The sequence below is a fragment of the Phascolarctos cinereus genome, unplaced genomic scaffold (assembly GCF_003287225.1).
Source record: "Phascolarctos cinereus isolate Bilbo 61053 unplaced genomic scaffold, phaCin_HiC Scaffold_9;HRSCAF=440, whole genome shotgun sequence".
NCBI lineage: Eukaryota > Metazoa > Chordata > Mammalia > Diprotodontia > Phascolarctidae > Phascolarctos > Phascolarctos cinereus.
Window position 1 is genome coordinate 29,662,413 of NW_027556402.1, and position 21,679 is coordinate 29,684,091.

General features: G+C 37.1%; 1 protein-coding gene across 1 annotated transcript in view; it reads left to right on the forward strand.

The window, feature by feature from the left end:
- HERC3 (HECT and RLD domain containing E3 ubiquitin protein ligase 3) overlaps positions 1 to 21,679 on the forward strand; it is a 116,211-nt gene that overhangs the window by 81,709 nt on the left and 12,823 nt on the right. Inside the window, 4 exon segments of the mRNA XM_020988306.2 lie at positions 10,575 to 10,718; positions 11,292 to 11,458; positions 14,005 to 14,071; positions 16,040 to 16,122. Coding sequence (XP_020843965.1) covers positions 10,575 to 10,718; positions 11,292 to 11,458; positions 14,005 to 14,071; positions 16,040 to 16,122 — 461 coding nt within the window.

The window sequence follows — 21,679 nt, forward strand, 5'->3', positions numbered from 1 at the left end:
CCTGAATAGATTTTTAGAAAAGGTTGTTATAATAGATGTCTAGAGAATATTCAACGGGAATATAAATGTTATCTCAACTGTGCATGGCACTTTCACAAAAATTAACCTTAGGGTTAATTAGGGCACAAAAACTCACAAACAAATGCAGAAATATTAAATGTATCATTTATTGACCATAATGCAATAAAATTGCCTTCAATAAAGGGACTGTGAAACAAAGGTTAAAAATTAATTATAAGTTCAATAATTTAAATAACTTAAATAACTTGTTCTAGGTGAGTCCAAGGACAAATGATAGAAACAATAATTTCATTTAATATGATGAGACAACTTCCCCAAAATTGGGGAAATCAGCCAATGAACTACTGAGATATTTGTATCAGAAAGAAAGCAGATGAACAATTTGAGCATGCTACTAAAACAAACAAACCTGGAAACCCAACAAATTAAAAACCACCAATTAAACACCAGAATAGAAATTTAAGTTGAGTTTCCACTTCAAACTCATTACATTAGTAAGTTTGACAAAAAAAAGGAAATGACAAATGTTGGAGGGGCTGTGTGAAAACAGGCATACTGTTGATGGAACTGTGAATTGGTTCTGCCATTGGAAAGCAATTTGGAATTATGCCAAAAAAGTAACTAAACTGTGACCCAATGATACCTCTACTAGACCTATATGCCAGAGATATCAAAAAAGGAAATCATTGATATGTACAAAAATATTAATAGGAGCTTTTTTGGAGTAAAAAAGAACTAAAAATTAGTGGGGTTCCTATCAGTTTGGGAATGACAGCAGTTATGCAATAGAAATGGAATAGAATGTATTATACTATAAGAAAATAGGAGAATAATTTCAGGGAAACCTGGGAAGACTTATCTAAACTTAGGCAGGGTGAAGTGAGCAGAACCAGGAGAACAACTTATACATCACATTGTAAAAATTAATGATTTTGAAAGACTTTTGAGTTATGCTCAACCATGGTTCCAGAGGAGGTTACCCACCTCTTGACAGAAAGTGCATGCACTAATATGCAGAATGAGACAAATTTTTGGAAGTGGCTGATATTGGGATGTGTTTTGCTTAACTATGCTTATTTGTTCAAGAGCTTTGTTTTTCTTTATCTTTTCCAGTGGGAGAAAAAAAATTCTTGATAATACATTTTTTAAAATAAAATAAAATAAAAATTTTAAATTAAATTTAAAAATTATAAAAATATGTGGTTTTAACGATATTTGGTAAGGCCTGTATGAACTGATACAGAATGAATGAATGAATCAGAACATTTATTCGCTATCAACAATATTGCAAAGACAAAAACCTTTTTAAGATTTTGGAATGCTGGTCAATGAAGTGACCAGTCAAAATTCCAGAGAACTGCAGATTAAGCAGGCTCCCCACCACTTTATGAAGAGTTTATAGATTCAAGATAGAGAAGGAGACGTATATTTTTGGCACTGGCCAATGCAGAAATTGGTTTTCCTTAACCATACATATTTGTTGTATGGTTTTTTTTTCTTTTTTCCTTTCTGATTGGTCAGGAGGGAAACTAGAGGGGATAGAAAGTAAATACTTGTTAATTGAAAAAAAAAAGTTTAAGGGAAGGCTGAACCAAGATGGTGGAGTAAAGGCAAGGTCTCACTTCAGTTCTCCCAAAGTGTCATCCAGACAACTTTAAAATAGCATTTCAACTCAAATTCTGGAGTGGAAGAACCAAGAAAAGGTAAGGATTAAGCACTTTTTGCAGCCCCGGGTAACTTGAGAGGTCTGTGGGAAAGGTCTGCCTCAGTGAGATGGTGGTCAGACCAGGAGCCCAGCATAGATGATGCTGTACTGGGGTGCCAACAGGAGGCCTTGGAGGCATTTCATTGGTGGCATCAGGCATTTGGGAACTCTCAACCCACAGATGGTAAAGGGTTGGAAAATTGGTCAGAAGTACATTGCAGGGAACTCTTTGCTGCCACTGAGTTCAGGACTCTGTCACATTGCCCATACACAGTTCCGGTTCATAGTTGTAGAGCTAAGAGGAGCACTAGCTCACTAGTACTTATGGCTGCAGAGGTGCAGGGGACTTGGTCACAGTTCCAGAGTAGAGAAGAATACTTGTCTTTACTCACAGACCAGAGCAAAAAGCCAGGAGAACATTGACCAGACCTCTTCTTAGATTGTAACACCTTGGAAGAACCAAAAACCTGCAGACCCCTGGAGCCATCTCTGAAAAAGTCATCAAGAAAGACCTGAAGCTTGTGATAGTGCCCCCTCAGCCCTGGGGACAGAGCCCAACTGAAAAATAAAATTATAAGTCAAGAAAAGACTGGAAAAATGACCAAACAAATAAAAAAAGCTTCTGATGATAAAAAGTTACTACAGTAACAAGGAAGATCAAGACGCAAACTTGGAAGACAACTAAATCAAAACAGTTGCATGCAGAGCTTCAAAGAAAAATGTGAATTGGTCACAGGCCCAAAAAGAATTCCTAATAAGAGCTCAAAAATATTTTAAAAAATCAAATAAGAGAGGTAGAAGAAAATTTGGGAAAAGAAATGTGAGTGATGCAAGAAAAGAGAGTTAACAGCTTTGTAAAGGAGGCATAGATTATTACTGAAGAAAATAAAACCTTAAAAAATAGAATTGACCAAATGGTAAAAGAGGCACCAAAATCCACTGAAGAATTACTTAAAAAGCAGAATTGAGCAGATGGAAAAAGAAGCATAGAAATTCACTGAAGAAAAGAACTCCTTGAAAAGTAGAATTGGCTTAATGGAAAAGGAGGTACAAAACGTCACTGAAGAAAATAATACCTTAAAAAGTAGAATTGAGCAAGGGGAGGCTAATGATTCCATGAGACATCAAGAAACAATAAAATCAAAAGAATGAAAAAATAGAAGAAAATGTGAAATATTTCATTGGAAAAATAAATGACCTGGAAAATAGATTGAGGAAATATATATATAGCCAAATTCCAGAGCTCCCAGGTCAAGGAGAAACTATTGCAAGTAGCCAGAAAGAAACAATTGACATATCATAGAGTTACAATTAGAATCACATAAGATTTAGCAGCTGTTACATTAAAGGATCAGAAGACTTGGAATGTGATATTCTGAAGGGCAATGTAGCTATAATTACAACCAAGAATAACCTACTCAGCAAAACTGAGTATAAGCCTTTGGGGGAAATGGATATTTAATGAAACAGAGGACTTTAAAGCATTTCTTATTAAAAGACCAAAGCTGAATAGTATATTTGACTCTCTCATAAACAAGACTCAAGAGAAGCATAAAATTGTAACCATAAAAGAGAAATCATAAGGTATTCAGTAAAATTCCAATGTTTACATTCTTACATGGGAAAATGATACTGGTAACCCTAAAGAACTTTGTCATTATTAGGACAGTTAGAAGGAGTATCTGTAGAGGGCACAGCTATGAGTTGACTATGTTGGGATGATCCCCCAAAATAAAACAAAATGAAGGGGTAAGAAAGAGGGATGAATTGGGAGAAGGGGAAAGGGAGGGTTAGAATGTGGTAAGTTATTTCACATTAGAAAGGCACAAAATGAAGAGCTTTTACAATGGAGGGGATGATAGGGGTTGTTGGGTAGTGCTTGAACCTTACTATCAGAATTGACTCAAAGAGGGAATAAAACATGCACTCAGTTGGGGATAGAAATTTATCTTGCCCTACAGGGAAATAGGAGGGGAGGGTACTAAGAGGAAGGGAGGGCAGATTAAGGGATATAATAGTCCAAAGCAAAATAGACTTTTGAGGAGGGAAAGGGTAAAGAGGAGAGAGAGAGAAAGAGAAAATTGGAGGGGGATAGGATAGAGGGAAATAGTTTGTAATCATAACTGTGAATGGGATGAACTCACCCATAAAAAGGAAGCAGAAAGTAGAGTGGGTTAAAAAATAGAAGGAGACAATGTGTTGTTTATAAGAAACTCACTTGAGACAAACACCTAGTAAAAGTAAGGGGCTAGAGCAGAATCTGTTATGCTTCAGCTGATGTAAAAATTAAAGGAGCAGGAGTAGCAACCTTGATCTCAGACAAAGCAAAAATAGATTTAATTAAAAGAGATAAGCAGGCAAACTACATTTTGCTAAAAGGTACCATAGGCAATGAAGTAATATGAATTCTAAATGTATATGCATCAAATGGTGCAGCATCCAAATTCTTAAAGGAAATGTTAAATGAGTTAAGGGAAGAAATAAACAGTAAAACTGTACTAGTGGGAAACCTCGACTTTCCTATATGAGAACTAGATAAATCTAATAAAACAAAAAACAAGAAGCCAAGGAGATGAATAGAATTTTAGAAAAGTTGTCTATGATAGACCTCTGGAGAAAACTGAATGGGAAGAGAAAGGAATATACTTTTTTTCAGCAGCACATGGCACCTACATAAAAATTGACCATATTATTAGGTCGTAAAAGCCTCACAATTAAATGCAGAAAAGCAGAAATATTAAATACATCCTTTTCAGATCATAATGCAGCAAAATTTACATTCAATATAGGGCCATGGAAACAGATTAAAGATTAATTGGGAAAAATCTAATTCTAAAGAACAAATGGATAAAAGATTATAGAATCAACCAATAATTTAATTAAAGAGAATAACAAAAATAAGAGAACATACCAAAATTTGTGGGATACAGTCAAAGCAGTATTTAGGGGAAATTTTATATATCTAAATGCTTCAATAAAATAGAGAAAGAGCAGATCAATGAATTGGGCAAACAACTACAAACTAGAAAAAGAACGATTTTTAAAATCCCTAATTAAACACTAGTTTGAGAATCCTAAAAAATCAAAGATGAATAAAATTGAAAGTAAGAAAGTCATTGAACTAATAAATATAACTAGGAGCTGGTTTATGACAAAAAAAAAACCCACAACAATAAAATAGACAAATCATTGGTTAATTTGATCAAAAATAGAAAAGAAGAAAACCAAATTTACCAGAATCAAACATGAAAAGGGTAAGCTCACCACCAATGAAGAGGAAATTGAAGCAGTTATTAGGAGTTATTTTGCCCAGTTATATGACAATCTAAGTGAAATGAATGAATATTTGCAAAAATATAAATTGCCCAGATTAGGAAGAGGAAATAGAATACTTAAATTACCCAATCTTAGAAAAATAAATTGAACAAGCCATTGATGAACTTCTTAAGAAAAAATCCCCAGGGCCAGATGGATTCACAAGTGAATTCTACCAAACGTTTAAAGAACAATTCATCTTTATTATATAAACTGGAAAATAGACAAAAAAGGAATCCAACCAATTTGCTTTAACAAGACAAATATGGTGCTGATGCATAAACGAAGAAGAACAAAAACAAAGAAAAAACTATAGAACAATTTACTTAATGAAGATTGATACAAAAAATTTAAATAAAATACTAGTAAGGAGATTACAGCAATATATCATGAAGATCATAAAACTATGACCAAATAAGATTTCTACCAGGAATGCAGGGCTGGTTCAGTGTTAGAAAAAGTAGTAACATAATCACCCATATCAATAACAAACCCAATAAGAAATATATGATTATCTCAGTAAATAACAGAAAAAGCTTTTGACAAAAAAACAACACTTATTTCTATTAAAACTCTAGAAATCATAGGAATAAATGGAGATTCCCCTTAAAATGGTAAGTGGTCTCTGTCTAAAACCATCCGCAAACGTTATCTGTAATGGTGACCAACTAGAAGTCTTCCCATTAAGGTCAGGTTGAAGCAAGAATGCCCATTATCACTACTATTATTCAATATTATACTAGAAATGCTAGCAATGGCAACAAGAAAAGAAAAATAAAGGAATTAGAATAGGCAATGAGGAAAAAACTATCACTTTTTGCAGATGATATAATGGTTTAATTAGAGAATCCTAGAGAATCAGTTAATAAACCATTTGAAATAAGTAACTTCAACAAAGTTGCAGGGTATCAAATAAACCCACATAAATCATTAGCATTTCTATATATTGCCAACAAAGTGCAACAGCAAAAGATAGAGAAATTCCATTTAAAATAACTGTAGACAATACTAGGGATTCTACCTACCAAGACAAACCTGGGAACTATATGAACACATTACAAAACAATTTCACACAAAGTCAGATCTAAAGAATTGGAGAAATGCTAATTGCTTGTGGGTGACAATTCTGCCTAAGTTAATTTATTTATTCAATGACATTCCAACCAAACTGCCAAGAAATTGTTTTATGAAATAGAAAAAAATAATATAATTCATCTTGAAGATCAAGAGGTCAAGAATATCAAGAGAATCAATGAAAAAAAAATGTGAAGGAAGGTGGCCTAGCACTACCAGATCTCATACTGAATAACAAAATGGTAATCATCAAAAACAGTCTGGTACTGATTAAGAAATATAGTGGTGTTCAAGTGGAATAGATTAGGTATGTAGAACATAGTAGTAAATAACCATAGTAATTTAGTGTTTGATAAATGCAAAGATTGAAGCTTTGGGGACAAGAAGTAACTGACAAAAATTGCTGGGAAAACTGGAAAGCAGTTTGGCAGAAACTAAGGTTTCTCATGCTGTATATCACGATAAGGTCAAAATGGGTACATGATTTAGATGTAAAGGGTGATATCATCAGCAAATTAGGGGAGCATGGAATTTCTTGTCAGATCTGTGGATAAGGGAAAAATTTATGACAAAACAAGAGAGAACATCAGGGGAAGTAAAATGGATAATTTTGATTAAATCAAAAAGGTTTTGCACAAACAAAACCTATGCAGCCAAGATTAGAAGAAAAGCAGAAAACTGGAAAATAATTTTTCCAGCAAGTTTCTCTGATAAAAGTTTCATTTCTCAAATATATAGAGAACTGACTCAAATCTATAAGATTACAAGTCATTCCCCAATTGATAAATGGTCAAAGGATATGAAAAGGTTGTTTTCAAAAAGAAAAAAACAAAGCTATCTATAGTCATATGAAAAAATGCTCTAAATCACTACTGATTAGAAAAATGCAAATTAAAACAACTCCTACAAACCACTGTAATAGTTAATGCAGGTCAACTGGGGCACAAAGTTCCCAGCACGATCATTTTATCAGTATAGCGTGAATCTACCAATCAATAGGATCTCAGCTTTCAGAGTAAGCTAAAAACCTCAAATGAATCCATCTTGATCATTTCACCACCTCACACCTGTCCCATTGCCTAACATGACAGAAAGGGAATGTGGAAAAATTGAGACACTAATGTACTGTTGGTGGAGTTATGAACTGATCTAAACATTCTGGAAAGCAATTTGGAACTATGCCTAAAGGGTTATCAAATTATACATACTCTTTGACCAGGCAATACCACTACTGTCTGTACCCTAGAGAAATTACAAAAAAAGGAAAAGGATCTCTATGTACAAAAATATTCATAGCAGCTATTTTCATGGTGGCAAAGAATTAGAAATTTTGTGGATGCCTATCATTGGGGAAAGGCTGGAAAAATTATGGTGTATAATTGTAATGGATATTTATTGTGCTACAAGAAATGATGAGCGGGGTGCTTTCAGAAAAACCTGGAATGACTTATATGAACAAAATGAAGTGATCAGAAGTGAGAAGAGCAGTGTAAACAATAACAGCAATATTGTACTATGATTAACCATGAACGACTTAGCTTTTCTCAGCAATACAATAATCTGAGACAATTCCGAAGGACTTGTGATGGAAAATGCCATCCAACTCCAGAGAAAGAACCAATGGAGTCTGAATGTAGTTCTAAGCATAGCTTTGTTTTTACTTTATTTTTCTTGGGGTTTTTTTGTAACATGTCTGATATAAAAACATATTTTGCATAATTGCACATGTATAATCTATATCAAATTGTATTCTCAAGGAGAGAGAGAATTTGCAACTCAAAATTCTAAAAAATATTAAAATTATTCTTACATGTAATTGGAAAAAATTTTTAAAAGTTTTGAAAAGTTTAAAAAGAAAAAAGAAATTGTTGAAAATTTACCTCTACATTTGTGAGTTATTCACAGAAAAATGCTAATTGAATATCTGGAATTTGATGGAATTATAAATCATATTTGGATGATTTTAAAGTGCTTCCTTTGCTAGCCACTGAGGATACAAAAGTAAAACAATCTGCCATCAAGTAGCTTGCATTTTACTGGGGGCAGGGTACAGCATAGTCACAGGTTTGTAAATATGGGCTATGTATAAAATAATTATACGTCCATGTCAGAGAGACACTTGGTTAATAACAAGGAGCTACCAGGGGAACTGCTATGTTTGTGAGCAAAGACCTTTCCAGAGGTGACTCTTGAACTAAACCTTGAAAGTAGCTATGGTTACTAAGGGAAGGAGAATATACAGTCTATGTTATTTTTTATGCAGACCCAGTTGGGATTTGGAATGTCATACAGGAGGGACAATAGTTAGTCTAGTTTCACTAGAATATAGATTGCATGAAGAAGAGTAATGTGCAAGCATCTAGAAAAGATCAACTGAAGAGAGATTATGAAATGCTTTAAATGCCAAAGACAAGAATTTATAGTAAGTAGCACAAGGACTGTTGAAGCTTACTGAGCAGAGGAGTGACTAGTGCTCTGGGAATATGAAATGAGAAAACATGTAGAGAGAAGGAAAAAAGCCAAGTGCAGCGCTTTAGGATACGTTTACTAAAAGAAGATGGAATGTGGCAAAGAGTCAGACTGGTAGGAGGGAAATCAGGAGAAGCAGTATTCTGAAAATCAAGGGATGGGGGAGTATTGAAGAGGAGGAGAAAAGGTGCTGAGCAGGATGCTACAGAGAGGTCAAAAAAGGGGGAAGCCTAAGAATAGGTGGGGAACTTGTTTTTGAGGCCACATGTGGCTCTCTAGGTCCTCAAGTGTGGCCCTTTGAATCCAAACTTCACAGAACAAAGGATTTGTTCTTAAAACTTGGACCTGATGTCAAAAGGCCACACCCAAGGAATAGTTTAGTTGAGTGGTGGAGTCAGAACCCATAGTACAAAGTTTTAAGAAGAGAGTGGGATGGAAGAAGATAGAGTCAGTGAATATAGACAGCTTTTTCTAAAAGGTTGGTAATGAAAAGGAAAAGCAAAAATTATTGTTTGAGGAAGTGATAGTTAAGTGCTAATTAAGTATATTTAAGTATTTCAAAGTTAAGGAAGATCCACACATACTTTTAGGCAGCTAGGAAGGGTTCAGAAACTTAAAAAGTGAGAAGGGATGATGAAAGGTGGGGAAGGTCCTAGTTGTGTTGGGGGCAGAGGAGGAGTTTTCCTAAAAAAGGACAATCTCTTTCTTTGAGACTAAAGCAGAGGAGATATTGGGGACTAATGTTTATGGGAATTTGAGGTATAGAATTTGGCAGAAGAAGAAACTCCTGACTTATGGTGTGCGGTTCTTCTGCTGAGAAGGGGCTTGGTAGAAGGTGCAAAGATGCAAAGAAGCTCACTTGGGCTCATGTGAGGAAAAACTTTCTAACAATTAGAATTCTCTCAAAGTGGTATGGGCTGCCTCGAGTGGTTGGGCTCCCTTCACTAGAAATCTTCAGGCAAAGGCTGATTGGCCACCTTGTGGATATGTTGTAGAGTGGGTTCTTGTTCAGATACAGGTTGGATTAGAAAGCCTCTGATGTCTCCTCCAACTCTGAGATTCTTTGTTTCCATTTCTGTACTCTCCTCCCTTCTATCTTGCCAGTCTGTATTCATCACTATCACGAAGAACTCAAGAGTCATCTCTTCCTAGAAACTTTTCCCGGTGGTAATCATGCCTTTGTGTTCCACAACAGTGCCGCTTGCTAGCTTGTATGTACGTCAGTCTTTGTAAACCAATTACATCCTTCTTAGATGTTTGTCTTACCTCTCCAAATTGGTTGAAAACTCTTTAAAAGCAGGAGCTACAATTAATTTTTGTAGCCCCATTTTATAATTGCTTGATTAAATTGGTGCTTGTGGGATGAATGGAAAACTTCCTAATAATTAAAACTGTGGAATGGACTGCCCTGAGAGGGGATGGTTTCCCGGTGAGTGAAAGTCTTTAGTCAGAGGTTGGAAGACCACTTGTTTGGCCTACAGTAGTGCTTGTTCAATTGTTTTTCAGTCATGTCTGACTCTTTGTGATGCTGTTTGGGGTTCTTGGAAAAGATACTGGAGTGGTTTGCCATTTTCTTCTCCAGCTCATTTTTCAGATAAGGAAACTGAGTCAAACAGTTACATGACTTGCCCAAGGTCACACAGCAAGTGTCAGAGTTCAGATTTGAACTCAAGAAGATGAGTCTTCCTGACTCTAGGCCTGACACTCTATCCACTACCTTTGTGTTAGTAGGGATTCCTTTTTGATTTGATTTGGGTTAAATAGCTGCTAAGGTGCCTTCCAGCCCTCAAATTCTGTAATTCTGTAAATGAATGGAGCTTCAAGTGACTCTTTTGATGCAGTAAACTAAAATGGGTTGTTTCAGCCAAAACTACCCAACAGTACCAGTGTCATCTTCTCTTTCTTCTCCATTCCTAATCTTTCCCCTAATAACTTAGAAGTTGCTATCAGATTACAGCTTACAGAGACCTTACTTGTCATGTCTTTTCAGGTAATCTTTGATGGTGAGGAAGCAGTGGATGCTGGGGGGGTCACAAAGGAATTCTTCCTTTTGCTCTTGAAGGAACTTTTGAATCCTATCTATGGGATGTTTACCTATTATCAAGATTCAAACCTCTTGTGGTTTTCTGACACGGTAAGTCAGCAGTGTCACAATAAAACAAATAGGTTCAACCAAAATAAAGCATAGCACCATGCTTGGTTTTTCTCTTTTCAGAACATTTTGTCACTCCGTGATCTGGTGAGATTGGCCATGACAAAAATGATAAGGATACAAGCTATAATACTCTTTTACTTAGTATTTCTGTACTTTAGAGCTCAGAGGAATCTTATGTCCATCATTATGTTAGTATCTTTCCACAAATGATAGCAGTCAGGTCTCATCCCTGTTTAACTAATGGGGAAACTGAGTCACAGCCACAAAGAGACTTATTTAGTAGATAGTGATAAAATATGCCTTTCAATTAGCTAAATGTACTGGCTTTGCTGTCATTATGCTGTCTCTCATTTGGTTGTACAAACTGATTTCTTAACTTAGACCACATAACATCACCTAGAAGATATTTTAACATTTGAGAAGTCACTCTAGGCAGTAGTTAAATGTAAATGAGGCCTCTTATTAAAAAAATTGTTTTGAGGTAGATGGTGCTGATTTGAGAGCTTCAGATATTGCTTTTTTTTTTAAAGTATTAACCTTTATTTTTAAAAGTGTTTTGTAGAGCACAACTGGTTTCACTTGATTGGTATAATCTGCGGACTAGCGATCTACAATTTCACTGTGGTAGATCTTCACTTCCCCCTGGCTCTCTACAAAAAATTACTCAATGTAAAACCTGGCTTGGAAGATTTAAAGGAGCTGTCACCGACTGAAGGAAGGTATAAAATAGAAATAAGCAAGGGATGGGGGTTAGTTCTTCTTCCTTTTGAAACCCGGATCACCATAGGTGAAAGTGAAGATTTGTTGGTTGGTTCAAGTTTATTGAACTGTCTTTTTGTTCCCTGGGTCTGAGCTCTGTTGTGTGTGCATTATACACACTGTTCTACACAAGGGTGGCTAGCTATACAAGTAACCAGCTACCATATTGCCTCTTCTCATAGAGGAAGACAGAATAAAGGGGAAATAATGGCTACCCAGAAATGGAGAATAGGCTCTGATGGATCTTAAGAGGCTCACATAGGGAGAAATTCATATGTGCCTTTGGCTTTGGCTATAAGGTGTGGGTAGGGGCAAAGTTATTTCAATGCTATTGCCCTTTCAGTCCTCAGTCTTCTGCTTGAGTCACTTTATTGATTAGAGATTTCTTGCATCCAAATATGTAAAAAAAAATTAGTGAGGTCTTAGACTGAATGAATTATCACCTTAAAGCTTTCTGAAAATAGGGCTAATAGTCCTGATATCTATCAACAAGGAGAACTAGTTTTAAGGAAGATATTGAAAAGCAGTGACCTACTGGCCATGGTGTTTGTCTGTTATTCCACTACTGACGAGGTTGAGACTGGTAGGTCACTTGAGCTCAGGAGTTCTGAGATGCAGTAGGTTTGAAGCCTGTCACTAAAAGTTCAGCACCAGTATGACTAGCTTTTGGGAGAGTGTGCTGTCAGGCTGCCAAAGGAACAATGATCTGGTCCAGGTTGGAAATGGAGTAGGGCAAAGTTTCCATGCTCATCTGTAGTGAGATCAGGCTTGTAGCCACTGCACTTCCAGCCTGGGAAGTCTCCAAAAAAGGGAAGGAGGAAAAAGGAAAAAGAAGAAAGAATCTAAGGGAAAAGGAAGAAAGAAGCAAAAGCTATCAGTGCCCCTCTCTAGAGGATCATGATTAGACCTGTGATTTTATTTTCATAGGGAGCTCCCAGGGGAGGAAATTCTCTCTACTGATGCAGGTTGACACCTTCTCTGCAGCATTTAGTCTCAGAGAATTGCTTAAAGCACTTACTTGCACCAGGTCACACAGCCAGTATGTGTCAGAGGTAGGATTTGAACCCAGTCTTTCCTGGTTCTGAGGCTGGTTCTCTGCCCATTAGAACATTCTGTCTTATGCCCCTCTTTAAGCTGCAGAAATTGAAAAGACTGAAGAATGAAGAGTGAGGATATTGTTAGAACAGAGAAGTGGAAGAAATATAAGAAATGACAAAGGATGGTGAGGCAAACTATTCTGTGACTCAAAGAAAAGTTGTTGTTCAATCATTTCAGTTGTGTCCAACTCTTCATAACCCCATTTGGGGTTTTCTTGGCAAAGATACTAGAGTGGTTTGCCATTTTCTCCTCCAGCTCATTTTTGAGATGGAGAAACTGAGGCATATGGGGTTAAGTCACTTACCCAGGGTCACACAGCTAGTAAGTGTCTAAGGCCAGATTTGAACCTAGGAAGATGAGTCTTCCTGACTGTAAGCCTGGCTCTCTATCCACTGCAGCACCATCTAGCTCTCCTGAAGAATCCAGAGCCTTATTTAGAAATAAGAATGTTGTGAGCTCTATTTCCCTTATCTTTATCTAACTATGTGTGTGAAGATGTGATTTTGGTAGGCCAACCTGTAGTATATTTAAATAAGCTCCATTTGAGATAGTGTTCCTGACCAGCTACTGGCAAAGGGCTAAGAGTCAAAGATTAAGTTAAATATGAGAGTTCAAGTGAAGTGGAATTTCATATATTCTTTTAGTTCTTAAATATTTCTTATAAATTTCATTTGAAACAACTTGATTTCCATTCTCAAAAAAGTAAAAGGAAATGAAAGTACCAGACCATTACCTAAAGGTTAAAACGACTTATTTGAGATTGTGGGATTAGAGAGCTAACATCCTCTGGAGTTACGGTATATTCTGTAAAGAAATCTGAGTTATCATATAGGTTAGCCCCATTGAATTCCTCTTTAAGAGTATATTTTTTGTAGGCTCTTGTTGCAACTGCAGATGTACAGGGTGTCATTATATGAATATACACATATGCATATGTGTGTATCTGTAGCTATCTCATATAGATGTGGTGGAAGGATTCCTTCATTCCTTTATGCAGAGAAACTAAGCCAAGGCATGGGGTTCATGAACATTTCTATCAGCCAATACAAATTTTCACTGTGAGCCACGCACATTGCGTTATCGTTTGAATTCTCTCCAGGTATCCTTCCTCCCTTCTGGTGACCCTAACACCAAATTAACCAAGGCTGGTATGTGTATGAGATAAAGCCATTCAAAATTTTCTCTTGAACCCAAATTGCCATGAAACCGATAAGAAGAAAACAGAAGACAATTGCATTTTCCTTAGATCTTAAGCTTTATTTCTTCTCAAGTCATGAAGTAATTTGCATTTCTCGATTTATTTGCATTTTAAAATCTTTTTACTGTTTTCTCAGTCATAAATATAATTATGGCAGGAATGCCATTGGAGTTTCTGACCATTCTTCTTTGCTCTGTGTCTCATTCTTAGGAGCCTCCAGCAGCTTCTCGATTACCCAGGGGAAGATGTGGAAGAGGTGTTCTGTCTCAACTTCACAGTAAGGAGCGCCAGACATATGTGACTCCCCAATTGTGTGTATGATGTACAGTGCCGACTTGTTAATTACTCATAAAGGCTGTCATAAACATTTTCAGGTGGCTCCAGTAGTCTTTGAAACCAGGACAAAACTTTTACTTGACTTCTTTTTTCCCTCTAGTTTTCATCTAGTATATATCTCTCCTGTCTTTCAGAGACAAATTTCTCAGGGTAAAAAATATCCATTAGTTACCTCCACTTTCTGTCTAAACAAGAAGTCAGTGCACTTCTCAATCCTTTTTAGTCTGGCTTTTGATCTCATCACTATGAGGTCCAAGGTTATCAATGATCTCTTAATTATCCGATCTAATAATCTCTTCTTAGTCTTTAACCTTTTTGACCAGTGTGCTGCATTTGACGCTGTTGACAGCCTCCTCTTCTTGGATGCTCTGTATGTCCTGGGTTTGTGTGATACTTTATTCTCTTGTTTCTCCCGCCTTCCAGCATACCTTCCTTCCACTTTCCTGTGTGACCCTGAGCAACTCACTTAACTTCTTCTGTCTTTTTGATTGTTCCTCCATCTCCTTGGGTGGATTACCATCTATATGCTATTCCCTATATGCAGGTACACATCAGGACTTTGTCCTGGGTCCTCTTCTGTTCCTCTGCTTTCAGTGGGAGCTCATCAGCTTTCGTAGAGTCACCCATCATCTCTGTGCAGATGACTCCCAGATATAGGTATAGATATTGATGATAGATGTAGATGTATCTGTAACCCAGCTGCCAATTTGTTATTTCTAAAATTCCAATTTGAACATGTCACTACATTGATTAAGAAACTTTCAGGGCGGCTAAGTGGCGCCGTGGATAGAGTATTGGCCCTGGAGTCAGGAGGACTTGAGTTCAAATCTGGTCTCAGACCAGACACTTGACACTAGCTGTGTGACCCTGGGCAAGCCACTTAACCCCAATTGCCTCACAAAAAACCCCCAAGAAACAAAAAACAAAACAAAAAAACCCAACCAAACAAAAGAAACTTTCAGTGGCTCCCACTTGGATTCAGGATAAGACACAAACTCCTCTGATATTTAAAACTCTTTACCATCTGATTACAGTCTCCCTTTCTAGGCTTGTTACACATTATTCATATACTCTTAGGTTCCAGCCAAACTGATTTACTTTTTTACATGTTTATATTTATTTATCTGTGTCCATGTCATTCCTTTCTGAATCTTGCCTCCCCTCCCCACCCTACTACCTGTAGAATGTTGTTTGCTTGAAAGCAGAGATTCTTTCTTTTTTTTTTCTCTCTCTCTTTTTTTTTTAGTTTAAATCCATGCTGCTTAACAGTGTTTGGAACGTGATAGGACTTAAGTAAAAAGCTAGTGGTGCCATAGTGCACAGAGCACCAGGCTCGGGGTCAGGAAGTCTTATCTTCAGTGAGTTCAAATCTGGCCTCAGACACTTCATAGTTGTGTGACCCTGGGCAAGTCACTTAACCCTTTTTGCCTCAGTTTCCTCACCTGTAAAATGAGCTGGAGAAGGAAATGGCAAACTATTCTGGTATCTTTGCTCAGAAAACCACAAATGGAGTCATGAGGAAGTCAGACATGCCTAAAAAGACTCAATAACAACAAAAATAACAAAGGACCTAAATAAAAACAACAACAATAACCACAGTAGCTAACATTTATATGGCACTTTAGGGTTTGCAAAGTGCTTAATGGAATGAATGAATGAGTAAACAAATCTACACACTAGGTATTTGTTTTCTGTAGTTGCTATTTCCTATCTTCTGAATTTCTCCTGTTCATATTTATGTTAAAAGATAGCTCAGCAAAGAACAAGAGAAAGTCCCCTGAAACAAATATTCATCTTGTTTGTTAATGCAGGTTCTTTCTTTTTTGATTTTCCTGTTTTCATCACCTAGTATTGTTCTGGAAATGGACATGGAATAATAAAATAATTTCTTTTTTTTTTTTAAATAAAGATATGCAGAGAAAGTTATGGGGTCGTTGAAGAGAAGAAGCTCATACCCGGAGGAGACAAAATGCCTGTACAGAAAGATAACAGGTCAGTTTTGTTAACTGTCCTTCTGCGTATCCATAGCAAAGAGTTTATTTCATTGCTTGGAAGCCATTCTGTTGACCTTTTTAGAACTGGATTCTAAGTTCTTTTGTGGGAGGTCTGTCATACTAGAGTCAGGGAATGAGGAAGGGAGGTGCATTTTGTAAAGCAGTCATGAACGTTCTTTTCAGCTGCTTAAGAGAATTGAGACTGGCTTCAGATTTGGTTGTTCATTCTTCTTTCTAGTTTTTGATATTCATTCTAGTGAAAATTGACTTGTATTTTCAATTACAGCCGACGTTTGGTTTTAAGGATCAGCATAGTTCTGGGTGTCTTTTTAGAAAGAATTATTTTTTAAAAAATCATCTGTGAAGGAAAACTTTAAAAACTCAATTTAAATTTGAATACTTAAAAATCACTTGCTGACTTGCAAATCCATGTGAAGCCAAGACGTTTTCAGTGTGTCACTGTCATGTTCACATTTAGCCTTCCACATAAGCTATGTTTTTGTTTTTTAATATTAAGATAAATTGGAGGTCAAGTGAATTTATAATTAATGGAAAAAATGGTAGATTAGAGGCAGCATAGTTTCATGGGTAGAATTTTGGACTTAGAGTCAGAAATGATAACTGTTAACAATAACAACAACAACGATAATAGCTAACATTTATATAGCATTTACTGTGTACCAGACACTGTGATTAGTGCTTTACAATTATTATCTCATTTGATTCTTACAATAACCTTGGGAGATGGTTGCCATTGTTATCCCCATTTTTAATCCGAATAAACTGAGGCAAACAGAGGTTAAGTGATTTGCCCAGGGTCACATAGTTAATAAGTATCTGAGACCGTTTGACTTCAGATCTTCCTGACTCCAGACCTAGCACTCTATCCACTGTACCACCTAGCTGCTTCTAAGCAGCCCCAAGGACGATGGGTTGAAATCCCACTTCTGATACTCAGTTTCTCTTTCCTTTGTTTCTTCATCTGTATAAAGAGTGGATTGGATTTAGCCTCCAGAGGTCCTTCTAGCTCTAAACGTGTGATCCTGTTCTCTTAGGACTTCTATCTCTTTCCTTAATAGATAAGCAGCAGGCACTAGAGTCTAATTTTACCAATCCTTTTCAGTCTTGTGAGACACCAGTGATAGAGTAGTTAGATTCAGTACCAGAGGCAACTGAAAGTAACTTCATCAGCCTGATAACTGACATGAATAGCTTCTGGTGATGAGATTATTTTTACTATGAAAATGAAAGGCTAATCTTGTCACAAATAAATGTGTAATTGCCACCTGGCACATTTTTTGGAAATATCTTTAGGAATGAAAAAGCACTGACTTATTAATTTTTGTTATGAATGTGCACGCACATACTTGTGTGTATGTATATCTATATCTATAAAATCAGCATATATAACGGAGGCTAAGTGACTTGCAGGTAGTAAGCCCATGATCATAGATTGTATATAATGTATAGCACTGCCTTTGGCATCACTCTCATAACTTAGGCACTAGTAGGTTAGGTCCCCAGAGGGGTCCCTTGGGTTCTAGGGGTGAGCCTTTGTGTGACCACTTCTGCCACTGTAGTTCACGAGCCTCTACCAATTTGTTTCCCATTAATAATGGCTGACTAGCCAGTAGTCTGGATTACCTTTTAGAACAGCCATTTACTCAAATGCCATAGTAAGAACAGTAGTTACAAATAATTTCCTCAGGAATTTCAGGATGTGCTTTCCTAGAGGAGGAAGGAACACAGATATAAAATACAGTGTTAGTGAGGCACACAATGTGTGTAGGAAACACACATGGCAGAGACAACTGGCAACTCTGGAAGGGTGATATGTTGATCACCTTTCTTTCTCTGGAAAGGCCTTATGAAGTTCACTGTGGGACAGGGTTGTTGTTGTTGTTCGTGATAGACAAGTCGTCCCATTGCTAAGATGAGCTGGCTCCTCATAGGGCTCGGTGTATTTCCTGACCCAGAGTGAGTCAGGCAGGTGGCTCAGCTGCTGGGCTCTTCCCAGGGCTCAATGTTTCTGTGTCCATTCATGAGGCTGAGGGACAGACTGACAGACTCCCTGGACTTCATTCTTCGATGGCAGCTGTGGTCTCCACCACTTCTAGCCTCTGGCATGCTCTTTCATAAGAGGCAGAGCCAGGCTCACATAAGGGGCTGCATGACCTTCTGGATACAGAGCCAGCCTGAATGTCAGAAGGATCTACTTTTTAACACACACAGGCAGTGTGACCCAAGGAAAGTCATTTAATGCTTCAGTGCATCAGGCAGCTATTTTATAGTGACAAATTGCAGAACAGTTGCAGATCCATATTGATAGACTTTTTTTAAAAAAACTGGGAATTCCCTACATTGATATAAATCCAAAAATACTCTCTATTTCTCTCTGTATATTTTAATTGAGTTTACTTTTGAGTACAGTTTTATTTTTAATTCATTTTGTCTCTATAGGTTTGGAAATTGCCATGTTGAAATGTGGAATGATTTTGTTGGCCCAGATGGTTTCTCTTATCATCTTTGATGGCTCACGTTCTTTTTTCCAGCTGAATATTCCTGCTAAATTTCCTGACTCACTCACTTAGTTCTTTATTGAGTATTGTTATTCATTCTCATCTGACTCTTAATGACCCCAAATGGGGTTTTCTTGGCAAAAATACTCAAGTAGTTTGCTATTTCCTTTTCCAGTTCATTTTACAGTTGAGAAAACTGAGGCAAATGGGGTTAAGTGACTTGCCCAGGGTCACACAGCTACTAAGTGTCTTAGGCTAGGTTTGAACTCATGAAGATGAGTCTTCCTGACTCCAGGCCCAGGACTCTGTACACTATGGTGCCACCTACCTGCCCTTTATTGATTATACCCCCAGCAATCTTTGATGAATAGGAGTCATTGCTATTAAGAGCTAAAAGGGACCAGAGAGTCATCTCATCCAACTCCCTTATGACAGTTACAATGCTGAAACTGAGAAGCTAATGACTTGCCCAGAGTAGAGCAGAGCCAAACAGTCCTCCCACATCTTCTGTATCTGAATCTCCTACCTCTAGGATAAAGTGCAAAGTTTTCTTTTGGACATTTATAAATCTTTACAATCTGGCTCTAGCTTCCCTTTCTAGGTCAACTCTCATTTATATGCTGTATATTATAGTTAATGTTTGGAATTGTGATGAAATGAAGACATTCATAGGTCATTCAGCAGTTAGCAGAAGATTTATCTACTCACAGCCCAGATAAGCACTTGGTAAAGTTGTAGCATTTAGCAAAGGTAGAAACAGATAGAAAAGCATGTGATCAGCAGGGTAGAGTGGGGTGACTCCCAATCCCTTGGGACATAGATAGCAAGTCTCAAGGACCCCAGCTCCTAGTTTGCCAGGCCTATTTTACTCTTTTAGGTGAACAGAAGGCCAAGCCTTAGCTCCCTTAGTCAGCCACATCTCAAGGGCAATTTCAATGCTTTTTAAGGAAAAACAAACCTAACCTGCTTGCAGCAAGGTCTTAGGAAAATCCAGCCCAGACCCCATAGAGGAAATATGGAAGGGACTTCATAGGCCTTTCCTAATCTCACCCACCCACCCCCAGATTGCTAGAGTCTCACTCTTTAATTACTTTGTTTTTACCCAGCATGCATTTGTTATTTACTTATGTGTACACTTGTTTCTCTCATAAATTGCAAGCAAGTGCTTAATAGGTGTTTGTTGATTGACTAGAGGAATGACAATTTTGTGGAGAATTTCTGCCTTTAAATTAGGAGATTGTATGAAGTTGTAGGATAGTGTTCTAATATCTCCATTACATACCTTTATATTAATTGTATAGTTTCTTCCTATTCCAGGGAAAACTCAAGGTTAAAGCAGTTATATGATGCCTTATTCTCCCACCATCTGCTGCTTTCTCTCCAACCCCCATGGTGCTGAATAAAGCTGGGGAAGATTACAAAATTGTGCTGACTGGTTCCACTGCAAATTTATGTTATATAATCTCACCTGGACCCTTAGTGTAGGCAAGGCAATCCTTTTACACCTCCATAATCAATTTAATATCCCACCCAGTTTTTAATAGCTCCTCTAACCTCCATGGCTCTCCATATCTCTACCATCTTAGCTAAGAACTTTACCTCATGTTTCACTGAAAAAAAATTGAAGTCATTCACCTAGAGCTCCCTTTCCTCCTCTTAAATCACTCAGATGCCTTCTGGCACTGTCTCCTCCTTCATCTCCATGTCACATGAAGAAGTGGCCCTTCGCCTTGCCAAGGCAAATCCTCTTATGTGTTCACATGCAATCCCATTCCATCCTGTCCTCTCCAGCAGATTTCCCTGCCCTGTCACCTCCATTTTCTCTTTAATCTTCAGTCTCTTCCAGTCTGTTGAGTACTTCTCAAACATACTCATTTCTCCCCTATTCTCAAAAAGCCTCACTTGATGCAACCATTCTTGCTGGCTACTCCTTTCTAAATTGCTTCCTTTGAAATATTATATACTCATTAGGGTTGTCTTCATCATTAGGGATTTTTTTATTTCTAATTCAAATAACATGCGACTTGTTATTCAGTCATGCTATTAAAGAGTATAAGGCATGCACTACACGTTTAGAGGCATACTACAAAAAGTCAATACATGTAGATTTATGCCTTTTCTTCCCTTTTAAATTTGTGGACTTACAAGTAAATCCAGCTAATTAAGAATTATCTAGTGTCTTAAATCTAATGTCTAGCAGTTGCTTTTAAAGTAACAAAATATATCTATAAAACAGATAACTTGATTTGCTATGAAAGTTGTCACTTCTGTCTTTATTGCAGCTTGCTAGTCTGTGTTCTGGTTGGGGCTTGAGAACATTTAATAATGGATACCGTAAAAGAAAGACTAAAAGTATTCTTAGGGATTGAATACCTGGTCAGAAAGCAATTATAGGGGACCCTTGTGCTACACTGGCCACAGGACTGGGTGCCCTTTGGCAGCTATTGCCCATTAGCTATATCTGGGCTACAGTTTCAGGGTGGAGAGAAGTATCTGAAGTAACCAGGGAGGGGGGCCCTACCTGAGTAAGGACCAGAGAGCAGACCAAGAGGGCAGTGACCAGATGTCTCCTTGGATCAACTGTAACATAAAGTCCAAAGTCAAGAAATAGACTGGAAAAAATTAGCAAACCACAAAAGGACTTAAACAGTTCTGTGGTGATAGGGAAGCTCAAGACACAAACTTGGAAGAAGGCATCTACAAGCAAAGCCTCAAAGAAAAAGTGCAGTTTGGACATAAGCCCAATAAGAATTCATAGAGGAGCTAAAGAAGAGATAAAAAAGAACAATAATTATTTTTAAAGTCAAATAAAGAGCCATAAAGAAAAAAAATTGGGAAAAGTAATGAGAGCCATACAAGAAAAATATAAAAAGAGAATTAACAACTTGGTGAAAGAAATACTGAAGAAAATAATTCCTTTAAAATCAGAATTGGCCAGATGGTAAAAGAGGTACAAAATCTTACTAATAAAACAATTCCTTAAAAATTAGAATTGATCAAGTAGAAGCTAATGACTCCGTGAGACATCAAGAAACA